Below are 12484 nucleotides of genomic sequence, written 5' to 3' on the forward strand. Positions count from 1 at the left end.
TGGATTGACAGAGACTGAATACACTTGGACTCACAAGCTCTCACTCAGTACCTGGACTATATGGATTATACAGCTATTCTGACTTTGTATTTTCAAAGTAAGCACACCAGCCTCTTTAGGTGTAAGAGATCTGTTTAATAATTTTTGTATTGCGAATTTTGGTGTCAAATCAGATTTAAGCTGTTCTTAGGAAAGACCATTATCAGCACAGTGGTAGTTTCAACATTGAAGTTAGCAAAACGATGGAGGCACATACAGCACCCCTCATTGTTTATCAAGCACATCACCGTATATCTTGTAGTTAGAGATTGACAGATACCTGGATGTTTGGGTCCTGCGGGTTCGGCCAAACAGTTTCCAAAATTTCGGGTACCAGAACAGCACCCGAACACGGACCCCATTCACTTGAATGAGTTCTCGAACATCCAACAGGGCGGCAAACACCGCTTCTGATTGGCGGTAAAATCATCCCCGCCAGACAGACAGCCATGGTTCCCATGCTGTCAAAAGACAGCGTGAACGCGTAGCTGTGACCAGAGGTATAAAGTTTACCGCCGGTCACTGGTGTCGGCTGATGGGACTACTGTTCCCTTCAGCCGACCCTTGCTGCCGCTAATAATAGTGAGAGCTTGAGTGGCTGATGAGAGTATTCATCAGTCGGCTCCTGTTTTGTAAATAAATAATTTGAAAAAAAGTGGCGTGGGTTTCCCTGTGTTTTTGCTAACCAGCCTGGCAAAACCCACGGCTGGGGGCTGCAACCCTCAGCTGTCAGCTTCAGCAAGGCTGGTTATCAAGAAAAGAGGGGTCCTCATACCACATTTTTTTAAGTATTTAAATACCGTATTTTCCTAGATATAAGACGACTTTTTAACCCCTCAAAATCTTCTTAAAAGTCGGGGGTCGTCTTATACGCCGGGTATGTGCATATGGTGGGGGGGGGGGGGGGGAGTGGTCCCGATGACTAAGACAGGGGGCGTCTCACAGTAAAGTGTGAGTGGAGTATATCCCCCTATTACCTCTTTGCGGCAGGGGGTCTCTGTGCTGGGAGCGGCAGCTCCTCTTCGTGCCGTGGGTGCTCTGTGCTGTGGGGCGGCGGCGCATCTTCGTGCCGTGGGTGCTGTGGGGCGGCGGCGACGCATCTTCTTGCAGCGTCGGGGCTCCTCCGGCATCTCCTCCAGGCCCGGAGGCACCGCCAGCCCCATTGCTGTGTGTGCGGTGGCCTCCGGGAAAATGGCCGCTGCTCAGATTCAGATCTCGTCTCTAGAGATCTCGGGAGACGAGATCTGAATCTGAGCTTGCGCCACTCCCAGCGGCCATTTTCCCGGAGGCCACCGCATCGCAGCCTCCGGGAAAATGGCCGCTGCTCAGATTCAGATCTCGTCTTCTGAGATCTCGGGAGACGAGATCTGAATCTGAGCAGCGGCCATTTTCCCGGAGGCCACCGCACACACAGCAATGGGGCTGCCGGACTGCCTCCGGCCTGGAGGAGATGCCAGAGAAGCCCCGATGCTGCAAGAAGATGCGCCGCCGCCGCCCCACAGCACCCACGGCACAGAGCACCCACGGCACGAAGAGGAGCTGCCGCTCCCAGCACAGAGATCCCCACGCTGCCGCATTGAGGTAATAGGGGGATATACTCCACTCACACTTTACTGTGAGACGCCCCCAAAAGGCACATATTCACCGGCCCTATAAGAAGACATACGGCGTATAAGAAGACCCCCTACTTTTAAGAAGATTTTATATTTTAACTGGAAAAGTTGGGGGGTCGTCTTATACGCCCAGTCGTCTTATGTGCCGGAAAATACGGTAATTAAAAAAAAGTCATTGGGGTCCCTCCCATTTTTGACAACCAACCAAGCTAAAGCAGACAGCTTTTGGGCTGGTATTCTCAGAATGGTAAGGGGCCATGAATATTGCCCCCCAGCCTAAAAATAGCAGCCCACAGTCACCCAGAAAAGGCGCATCTATGTATTGTCTGGTGATATTAATCCCGCATCTATTCATTACTAATCCTTAGGTTGTATTATAAATTAACACAGCCAGAATAAGGTCTTTTATTTGAAATAAAACAAAACATACTTTTAGTTTTTTATTTAAAAATAACAGTTATACTCACCTAACGCCTAATTCCACTGAATCCCTCGTCTCCTGTAATAATCCAAAAATAAAAAACAGCCATATATCTCACCTCTCCGTCATTTTGCCCCATGTCTGGAGGATAAACCGTTTTCAACCTGGATGGTGCCAAGATGCGACCGTCAAGGCTGAGAACCACTGGTGAATGAGCTGCTGCTAGCGCAGCATCATTGACCAGCGGTGACATCATCGTGGTTACTTCTGGTCACTGAGGCACTATTCCCAGAAGGGCTGAACTGTGGTGACCTCGGTGAGATCCCCACTAGCACAGCGAGGAAAAAGTCTCACGGTGCAGAGGCGAGTTCACCATAGTTCACCGGGAGAATTTAATTTCAGTGAATATGAACTGTGGTGAACTCGCCTCTGCACCGTGAGACTTTCTCATGGTGCTAGCGTGAATTTCAGAGGTCACCGCAGTTCATTTGCCAGCTGGGAACACAGCCTCAGTGACCGTCAGTAACCTTGATGATGTCACCGCTAGTCACTGACGCAGCGCTCGCAGCAGCTCATTCATCAGTGGTTCTCAGTCTGGACAGTCGCATCTTGGCACCGTCCAGGATGAAAACTATTTTCCCCAGATATGGATTATGGTGTCAGACAAAATGATGTACAGGTGAGAAATGTTGTTTTTTTATTTTTGTTTTATTACAGGAGACTAGAGATTCAGTGGAATTAGGCTTTAGGTGACTGTGCACAATCCTGCTGACAGGTTCCCTTTAAACCCCCACACAGCAATGACTCAATATTAGCTATTATTTTTTGTACAACGCTTCCATTGCGATGTTGTTCTTGTAAGAATTTCTCTTTTACAGTCCCGTGACCTATAAGCCTACAATTAATGGTCATGTTCTATACATCTGGGAACTTATTGTCCCTCCCCCCGGCGGTCAGCCGTCATTCCACAGGGTAGCTGCATTCAGCTATTTATCTTTGGCAAAGACTGGTGCGTGGATGGACATATTTATGAGGCTGGTGTGCTAACTTTGAAACTGTTAGGGCTCATACTTACCTGCGAGAAACTCGGATGAGTCTCGCACATCAATGCCTGGCACTGCACCTGGCACTCAGGAGCGGAGCGTGAGGCTGCGGGCATTGCTATGCGGCAGCACACTCCGCTCCTGAGTACCGGGTGCAGTGCCGGACATTGTCGTGCGAGACTCATCCGAGTTTCTCGCAGGTGAGTATGAGCCCTTAGACTGGCTGTAAAATCCTGATGGTTAATAATGTTTATTTAAGTCCATTTTAATATTAGGCAGGAATATTTTAATAATGGATTATTCAGCCATTCTGATATGGATTTTTAAGTACCGTATATACTCGAGTATAAGCCGACCCGAGTATAAGCTGACCCCCCTAATGTTGCCACAAAAAACTGGGAAAACTTAATGACTCGAGTATAAGCCTAGGGTGGAAAATGCAGCAGCCACCAGTAAATTTAAAAAATAAAAATAGATACCAATAAAAGTAAAATTAATTGAGACATCAGTAGGCTGTGTTTTTTGAATATCCATTTTGAATCAGGAGCCCCATATAATGCTCCATACAGTTCATGATGGGCTTCATAAGATGCTCCGTATTAAAATATGCCACATATAATGCTGCACAAATGTGAATTATGGCCCCATAAGATGCTCCATACAGATATTTGCCCCCATATAATGCACCTGGCCCCATAAGATGCCCCATACAGATATTTGCCCCATATCCTGCTGCACATGGCCCCATGAGATGCCCCATACAGATATATGCCCCCATATCATGCTGCTCATGGCCACATAAGATGCTCCATACAGATATTTTCCCCCATATCATGCTGCACATGGCCCCATACAGATGCCCCATACAGATATATGCCCCCATATCATGCTGCACATGGCCACCCCACACAGATATTTGCCCCCATATCATGCTGCACATGGCCCCATGAGATGCCCCATACAGATATTTTCCCCCATATCATGCTGCACATGGCCACATACAGATATTTGCCCCATATGCTGTTGCTGCGATTAAAAAAATAAAAACATTACATACTCGCCTCTCAGGCCCCCGGCACTTGCTATAGTCACCTGCTCCCCGTTCCACCGCCGACCGCCGCTGTGTCTTCCCATCCTCTGCACCGACATTCAGGAAGAGGGCGGCGCGCACTAATTGCGTCACTGCGGAAGACACAGCGGCGCCGACGGTGGAACGAGGACCAGGTGAATATCGCGCACTGCTCCCAGTCATACTTACCTGCTCCTGGCGCCGTTGCTGCACGTCTGTTCCCCCGACGCCGCATTTTCTTCCTGTAGTGAGCGGTCACCGTTACCGCTCATTACCGTAATGAATATGTGGCACCACCCCTATGGGAGGTGGAGCTGCATACTCATGACTGTAATGAGCGGTACCATGTGACAGCTCACTACAGGAAGAAACTGCAGCAGCGGGAAGCCAGGGACCGCGCCAGGAGCAGGTGAGTTATATTAGACAGCTCCTGCTCCCCCTCCCCTGCCGACCCCTGCGTATGACTCAAGTATAAGCCGAGAGGGGGACTTTCAGCCCCAAAAAGTGGGCTGAAAATATCGGCTTATACTCGAGTATATACGGTAAGTACAATGGCCTCATCAGGTCTAAGATCAAATTAGTAAAGTATATACTTTGTATTTTGAAATCTGGAGATAAATCCGCTTTAAATCACTAAATATACTTTTAGCAGTGTGGTGTGGATAGGTGCCAAGTCCTGCTGGAGACTTAAATTTCCATCTAAAATTTCCTGGTACACGGCTGCACTGACTTTGGTATTGATAAAACACAGTGGACCTACACCAGCAGGTGACATGGCTCCCCAAACCATCACTGATTGTGAAAACTTCACACTGGACCTCAAGCAGCTTGGATTGTCTGTCTTTATTTCCAAGGTCTATTGTGAAGTTGCCACAATCAGTGAAGGTTTGGGGAGCCATGTCATCTGCTGGTGTTGTTGAGGGAGGATCTGAAGTGACCCTTCACGGTTGACTCAGTGATTTTCAAATTGATCCACAGAGCATTTCCGGCAACTGAAAATGACCCGACGGAGACGTGTGTCTCTGGGGGATCGAGCAGATATCTAAGCTCCGATTATTGTGTCGCACTTTTCATAATCTTAACAAGTTACACTTCAACCAATCAACATAAGAACACGCTCACAGTTCTTAACCTATAAGAATGCAGGAACAGCATGTACATCAAGGTCTTCGTAGAACCATACACCTTCAGTCTCATGCTCTTGTTCAAAGTAGAACAATCAAGGTCTCATAACAACTATGAACTTTTACCTAGTAACAAAATTAATCTCAAAACAGCAAGATGGAGTCGAAAAGCACAAAATGAAGCCTGCTTTAATTTTTCTTAGTTTAACCCTTCACAGTGTAGGTCCACTGTGTTTTATCAAGACCAAATTCAGTGCAGCCATCTACCAGAAAATTTTAGAGCACTTCATGCATCCCTCTGCCGACAAGCTTTTTGGAGTTGGAAATTTCATTCTTCAGCAGGACTTGGCACCTGTCCACACTGCCAAAAGTACCAATACCTGGTATCACTGTGCTTGATTGGCCAGCAAACTTATCTGACCTTAACCCCAGAGAATCTATGGGGTATTGTCAAGAGGAAGATGAGACACCAGACCCAACAATGCAGACAAGCTGAAGACTGCTATCAAAGCAACCTGGGCTTCAATAACACCTCAGCAGTGCCACAGGCTGATCACCTCCACGCCACATTGATGCAGTAATTGATGCAAAAGTAGCCCCGACCAAGTATTGAGTGCATTTACTGAACATACATTTCAGTAGGCCAACATTTCGGATTTTTTCAAGCTGGTGTTATAAAGTATTCTAATTTACTGAGATAATGACTTTTGGGCTTTCACTGGCTGTAAGCCATAATCATCAACATTAAGAGAAATAAACACTTGAAATAGATCACTCTGTTTGTAATAACTCATATATGTCAAAATTGGAACAGCATCCAATATTAGCACAGTTGTCGTGCAGCGCTTCCCAAACCAATGATCCAATGGCTTCCAGTAATAAGAATGAAAAAGGAAAACGGCAAAAAAAAGTGGGCTTTAATGCCTGAACGGTGTGGCAACGTTTCGGGAATGGTATGCTTTTTCAGGCTTGAAAAAGGATACCATATTCGAAACGTTGCCAAGCCGTTCAGGCATTAAAACCCACTTTTTTTCATTTTTTTGTGCTGTCATATATATTTCACTTTTTGTATTAAAGAACTGAAATAAATTAACTTTTTGATGATATTCTAATTTTGTGAGACACACCTGTATCTGTCTTGTTTTATCCTAATGGACTCCACATACTGTGATATTTTTTGGTAATATTATTGTTCCATAAACATCCTTTAGCACTCCAGCTGTTGTGAAACTACAACTCCTAACCTGCCCTAATAGTCATTTCGCATCAGCGGGAGAGCCAAAGGCTGCTGGTCCCTGAATTATGGTCTTCGGAGAGATGTGTGAAAAATAATGTACTTTGCGAAGCCACTCCATAAAATGTTCTCCACACCGTGGTTCAACTATTTTGAATAATGTGGAACAGTGGAAGAGCAATAGACTGAATGCCTGTTCTAGTAATTAGTAGGGTTCCCCACTATCACACATCTTTTATCTTCTTCAGAGATATTTGTGAACAATAATGTACTTTGTGACATCACTCCATAAAATGGTCTACTTGCAGTGGTTCTACTGGGTGGAGGAGCGAGGAGCTGTGGAGGAGAAAGGGGCTGTGGAGGAGCAGGGGGTGGTGGAGGAGAAAGGGGCAGTGGAGGAGCGAGGGACCGTGAGTGCCCGTTCTATTAATCAGTAGGGCTCCCCACTATAATACATCTATCGATTGTCCCTTGGAAAGGTGATACATGTCTTTTCTGAGTGACATCCCGGTTAAAGATTGATGTTGGTCAGATTGTAACCGATTACAGTACGTGATGTTTCTGCTTTTTCGTAGGACTGAGCGGGCGTTTCTTTGTCATGACTCTTCCAACAATATACCAGTGAGTATTGCCTTGCTAACGGGTTAGAACCTTACCAGAGCTCCTCATCTCCTAATCGGGGGGGGGGGGGGGGGGGTTGGGGGTGCCGTTATATCTCTACAAATATTCTTGTACTGCACATATACATGTCATAATGATTGTCCCTAAAATCAAGGCACACTGGGCATCCTCTGCCACATAAAATGGCAGAAGTAACATTAGCGTCCTGTGTTCTTTTACTTTACATTAGGATCCAAAGATTTAGGAAAGTTCCCAGGTATATTACTCATTTAAGGAAATTCCCGAGCATATTGATGACTTCAGGATGCGTCATCAATATCAGATCGGTGGGAATCTGACCCCCGTCCGCACCCCTACCGATCAGCTGTTACTAGCTCCGGCAGTAGCAGATGGTGTAATGTGTAGTGGCTGTTGCAGAGTACTGCAGATCAGTTGCTATAAAAGAGGATAGGAGCTGATCTGCAGTAACCATCAGCGGCCTCTACACGTTGTAAAGAACTACGCAGTGCCGTTCCATTCACTGTTTATACCCGGCTGCCCCTGAGCTGATAACAGCTGTCGGTGTGGATACCGGACAGCCACAGATCTGATATTAATTACATATACTTGGTTCTATGCCATGATGACCTCTGTAATGTAACTGTACCGGACCGACCTATTTGGCACAAATTGTTTCGGGCTAATTCTCGTGAGGACCATCTGTGAGAAGTGCACATCCGTAGCAGAAATCAGAAGCTCAGCCTCATATTTCTGCTTCAGATTTCACTGCACATAGCGGATATTTCTGACCTCTGTGTGAACATGTCCTTAAAGATGATAACATAAGATATAGTTGTTACTTTTCAGTTCAATGCTCAGAAATTGTTTTATACGATGGAACAAATCTAAAATACAAAAGATGGAGATGAACTTGATCCGTGAGCATTCTGCAGCTGTGGCTTATATGTAACCTTTGCCTCCTAGTGTGATGGATGGAGCGTTGCGATGTTATCATGGCTCAAGGATGGCCGAAGACCTTCACACATTCATTGCAGAGCAGAAATGGAAAGTGATAGAGCCGGTGGCAGGATGGCAATCGCCTTCATCTGTCTTGTAAGACAAAAATAAATTAAAAGCCTCCCATAAAGTAACAGTCTACATTAACACCATATCTTTGTAGGTCTAAAATTTTGCTCTGATTTCTTGTTTTACATTTTTCTGATACAGACTTCCAGATTCAATGCATAAGTTAGATGTCCGAGCTCATAAATACACGGTGGTCTGTACTCTGACCCCAAAACATGGATGTAGGAATAAATTAATAGTGAAGCAATGCTTTTCCCTTGGGTAAGGGTTTTTCCTGCTTTATATGGTGGAAAGTAATAAAAGTAGTAATAATACTTGCCAAACTGATCACCTGTTCTCCGGTTTCACTGCTTTCTGGTTCACATGCTGGACATTTACTGGCCACAGTAGTGAATAACACATCACCGCTACATCCAGTGATTGGCTGCAGTGGTCACATGTCCTTTCAGACGCTGTGGGGAAAATGACTTTCTGGTCCAGACTTTTCCCTACAAAAGCATTTGTCACATTTAGAAAGGACTTGTCTTCTGGTCTGTACTTAGGCAGAGAGAAGAAAGCGTAAGGATAAACCATAGTCTCCATACACATTTATGTGGCCATTATCTAAGACAGGTCATATAATAATATCTTACAGTAAAACAGCCTGTAGTAACTTCATGCGTCTCGCTCATAGTTGGCCTGGACCGCTCTCAGGCATTTCCTACAATTATGATCAGCAGGATTTTATTTTATTTTAAAAATTGATTGTAATCTTCAGACAAAAGACAAACGGCTGAAAGAATGGGATCCCGAGTTATATTTAGGAAGCAGATTGGGATGAATACAAGATTTTTGTGAAGCAAGTGAACCGCGCCTCCAATAATCCCCTACTAATCTAATCTAACCAAGAAGGAAAAATGCTCAAAAATCCACTGCTGGGGAATATAAAGGGCTTGTCCGGGTCTTGGGTCATCAATGTTAAATTGGAACCTGCAGACAGGTGGTCACCGGGTTGTCGGACTCCAATGGATCTGATATTGACAATTATTACCTGTATCTGAGTCCTGGACAAAATAATGTTAGATGTCACAATGAGGGATCGCTCCCACTAGCGCGTAACATGGCAGAGTGCTATGTGATGTTTCATCGGATAGCACTCAGCCCACAGTCCCATACAAGTCTATGGGTGTGTATGAAACATCAGACTGCACTCTGATGTCATCCCACTCCAGTCTGATTACCACGGACACAGAAAATGGAAATCTTAGGTTCTCCTGTGCTGCGATTTGATCATGGGAGAAAATCAGATCACTCTAAGGTGACACTCAGATCAAATTCTGGCAGCGTAGTTATCCCGATCCTCTCACGCAAGAAAACATACACTAGTGTGAGCGAGCCCTAAAAGTGAGAAAACAAATCAGACTTCAGCAGTGTGTACGGATTCATATCATAAAGAAGTAAGAAAGAACTCCATGTGTGATGCAGCGGTGGGGCTGATGGTGAACATCACACAGCTCAGAGTCGCCGGCTGAACTCATTCTGGCACTTGCAGACCCTCCTGGCACTCATCTTGTCAGTCGCATGCAGCAAGCAGTTTACGAGGGATCTAAACCTATATAGTTTGATTATAGAGTATTCAATGAATTGCAAAACATGGTCCAGGCCAAGTGGCAGATACACAACTAATTTGTCAGATTTCCAAAACTGTTATGACTGGTAAAGTGACAAAATGATGCCACATCTGTCATATATGGTACGGTAACATCAGCTCATCACTTATAAGGGAAAGGACTCCATCGATGATTAGAAACCCCCGTGACGCGGTCTAGATATTTTTGTCATTCAGTATTTGATACGGCCATATTCAGAACAATTACATTTTGCTCAGAACCTCGTGCCAGAATTACAGAAGAGGAAGTTATGTTGTGGGGGTCCGAGGTCAGGCGTGATGTGTTACCAGATGATCATGTTGACTCTATGTTCTCCTTAAAGGAAATGTGTCATCAGGAGATTACTTATTTAAATTAGGGTTTTATGTTTTTTTTTCTTACAAAAAAAAGCTAAATCTTGCAATATTCCCACTGACACTAGGTCTAATATTAGAGTCCTACTTGTTTTTTTGTTTTAATGTAAGCATTAGCAGCAATAGGATGACTGAGACCCTGTTTGTTTGTATAAATGCATTATCTGAGCATGCTCTAATCTAGGCAGAAGTCATGATACAAGCAGGGGGTGTAGGTGATCTGTCACGTCCCTTACTATATATACTATATATACTATAGAATAGTGGATCCTGTGTTATCCGCCTTATATAGAGATGTTGCCTTTCATTGTAATCCTGTCTGTGATGATATTAAGACTGCTGAAAAGTCTTCTTTACAGAACAGGAAGTATGAGTCTAGTATTAGGCCTAGTGCCTACTGATGTGCCGGACCTGGTTCATCAGCCGCGTCACTAATCTGGACTGGAGCCCGAGAGCCTCCGTCTAGCTGACCGCATCTGCGGCTCTTGTTTTGGTAGCCTGCCTGGCGCTCTGTACAACATAAGTGGTTTGCAGGGTTTACATCCAGTGGCCTCTGGTAACTGTCGTGGCCGATGAGTCGTGTCCAGCAAATTAATTCGCATGAAGTCTACTGGTGACAGATGTGAAAGCTGAAAAGAAACATTTTTAAAGGGTTTTCGATTACATTTTGTCTAAATGTCATTGAGCGAAGGGGTGTAATGAAATAATAAGACCTGTACTCCTCTCCCTGAAAATCGCTGTTCTTCTGCTCTGTCGCACCCGTGTCCCCTGTTGAACTGCTAGCATCAACATCCAGTACCGGTCAGTACGAGGCGGCTGCAGACAATCAGCGCCTGCTCTGCCTTATGATTCTATCTGAGCCAAGATTGATAGGATGAAAAGGCTGCAACCACTCAAGTGACCACTGATTGTCTGCAGCCATCATGTGACCCTAACCTGTAAGAGCGAAGCAGCGGTGATCATCAGGGAGGTGAGTGCAGGCCTTATTCTTTGAAAACGTCCTTTTGGGCCAAGCAAGCTTTAGATAAAATGTTAAGGAAAATCCTTGTAACCAGGTACGGACTGGGGCTGAATTTCAGCCCTGGCATTTGAAATCACACAGGCCCATGCTGTCCCTTTCCCCGAGCACTAGATGGGATATATTACCCTGGATGGAGGAAAGCAAGCTTTCCTACAAGATCAATATTTTCTAATGATATCCATGGCCTGCTAGGGTAAGTGACTGAGTCAGCGACTTTGTGCTCCGGCACAACTCTTAACAGTATGGGTATCTTGAGAACACCGATTCTGCTAACAACATAGCAGACAATGCGGCCCACAACCAGACAGGCCCTTCTGACATTTGCCAGTATTGCCCGATGGCCAGTCCGGCCCTGCTTGTAACATAAATGCTCTTAAACATTAGGTTATTTCCTGATTGGAACTTCCCTTTATGTCCAGTCCTGTGAATTAACAAAGACGCCCGTACTGTGTGTTTCCAAGTCAGACGGCAGCTGTGGGAATTGTTGTAATCCATGTCTGCCGGGCCCAGGACGTCACATTAGCCCCTGTCTCTGGCCACATCCAGACTAGCTGTAAATTGTGACTATTGATTGTGTGTCACATCTGTAATGTGGACTCTGTCCTTTGCAGGATGTCTGGGATGGCCGGCCTGTTTCACTTTTCAGAATGGATCAAGGTAAGATTTCTGTTACAAAGTTGGATATACTTTACATTAATGAGTGAAATCCTGGATTCTACCATCTCTTGTCTTGCCCGTTACATCTGTGTGTCTCTCCTGACCACCCATGGTCTTTATTATGGAGTCCTGAGAAGGATGTCGTCACCTCCGTTCTGTGAAGATCATTGCTGAATGGATGCCACAATTCTCTCTAAATTTCATCGTCTGCATCGGAGCACTAGGTTCCTTCAGTAGAAATAGAGTTCTGACCCAAACCATTAATAGGGCTGTCTGAGAGTCCAGGAAATGGGGAAAAAATAATAATAAAGTGTATGAACCATAACTAGTCTGTTCACTTCCCAAGATCCAGCGCTGAAGTTCTGGTGGTTCTCATTCTCTATATTTTTCCTACAGAAATGATGTCAGATGCTTCCACGTGACGTCACAGCCGATCACTGGTCCCAGTGCTTCAGAATGTCCATGCAAGCACCACCGCTGAGACCAGATTTTTGCTGCAGAAGTCACGTGGATGTGTGGCACGTCTCTGCTGTAGAAAGTAAGAATACCAGTGGGAACCACTAGAGCGTCGGTGC

The 12484-nt window shown here is 45.2% G+C and overlaps 1 protein-coding gene across 3 annotated transcripts in view; it reads left to right on the forward strand.

The window, feature by feature from the left end:
* LOC143804498 (thioredoxin-related transmembrane protein 1-like) overlaps positions 1-12484 on the forward strand; it is a 133523-nt gene that overhangs the window by 62088 nt on the left and 58951 nt on the right. For all 3 annotated transcript variants that reach the window (XM_077282641.1, XM_077282639.1, XM_077282642.1), the window contains 3 exons: positions 7119-7164; positions 8128-8256; positions 11864-11909. In XM_077282641.1, coding sequence (XP_077138756.1) covers positions 7119-7164; positions 8128-8256; positions 11864-11909 — 221 coding nt within the window. The remainder of the gene's footprint in view (positions 1-7118; positions 7165-8127; positions 8257-11863; positions 11910-12484) is intronic.

The sequence above is a fragment of the Ranitomeya variabilis genome, chromosome 2, assembly GCF_051348905.1.
Source record: "Ranitomeya variabilis isolate aRanVar5 chromosome 2, aRanVar5.hap1, whole genome shotgun sequence".
Lineage (NCBI taxonomy): Eukaryota > Metazoa > Chordata > Amphibia > Anura > Dendrobatidae > Ranitomeya > Ranitomeya variabilis.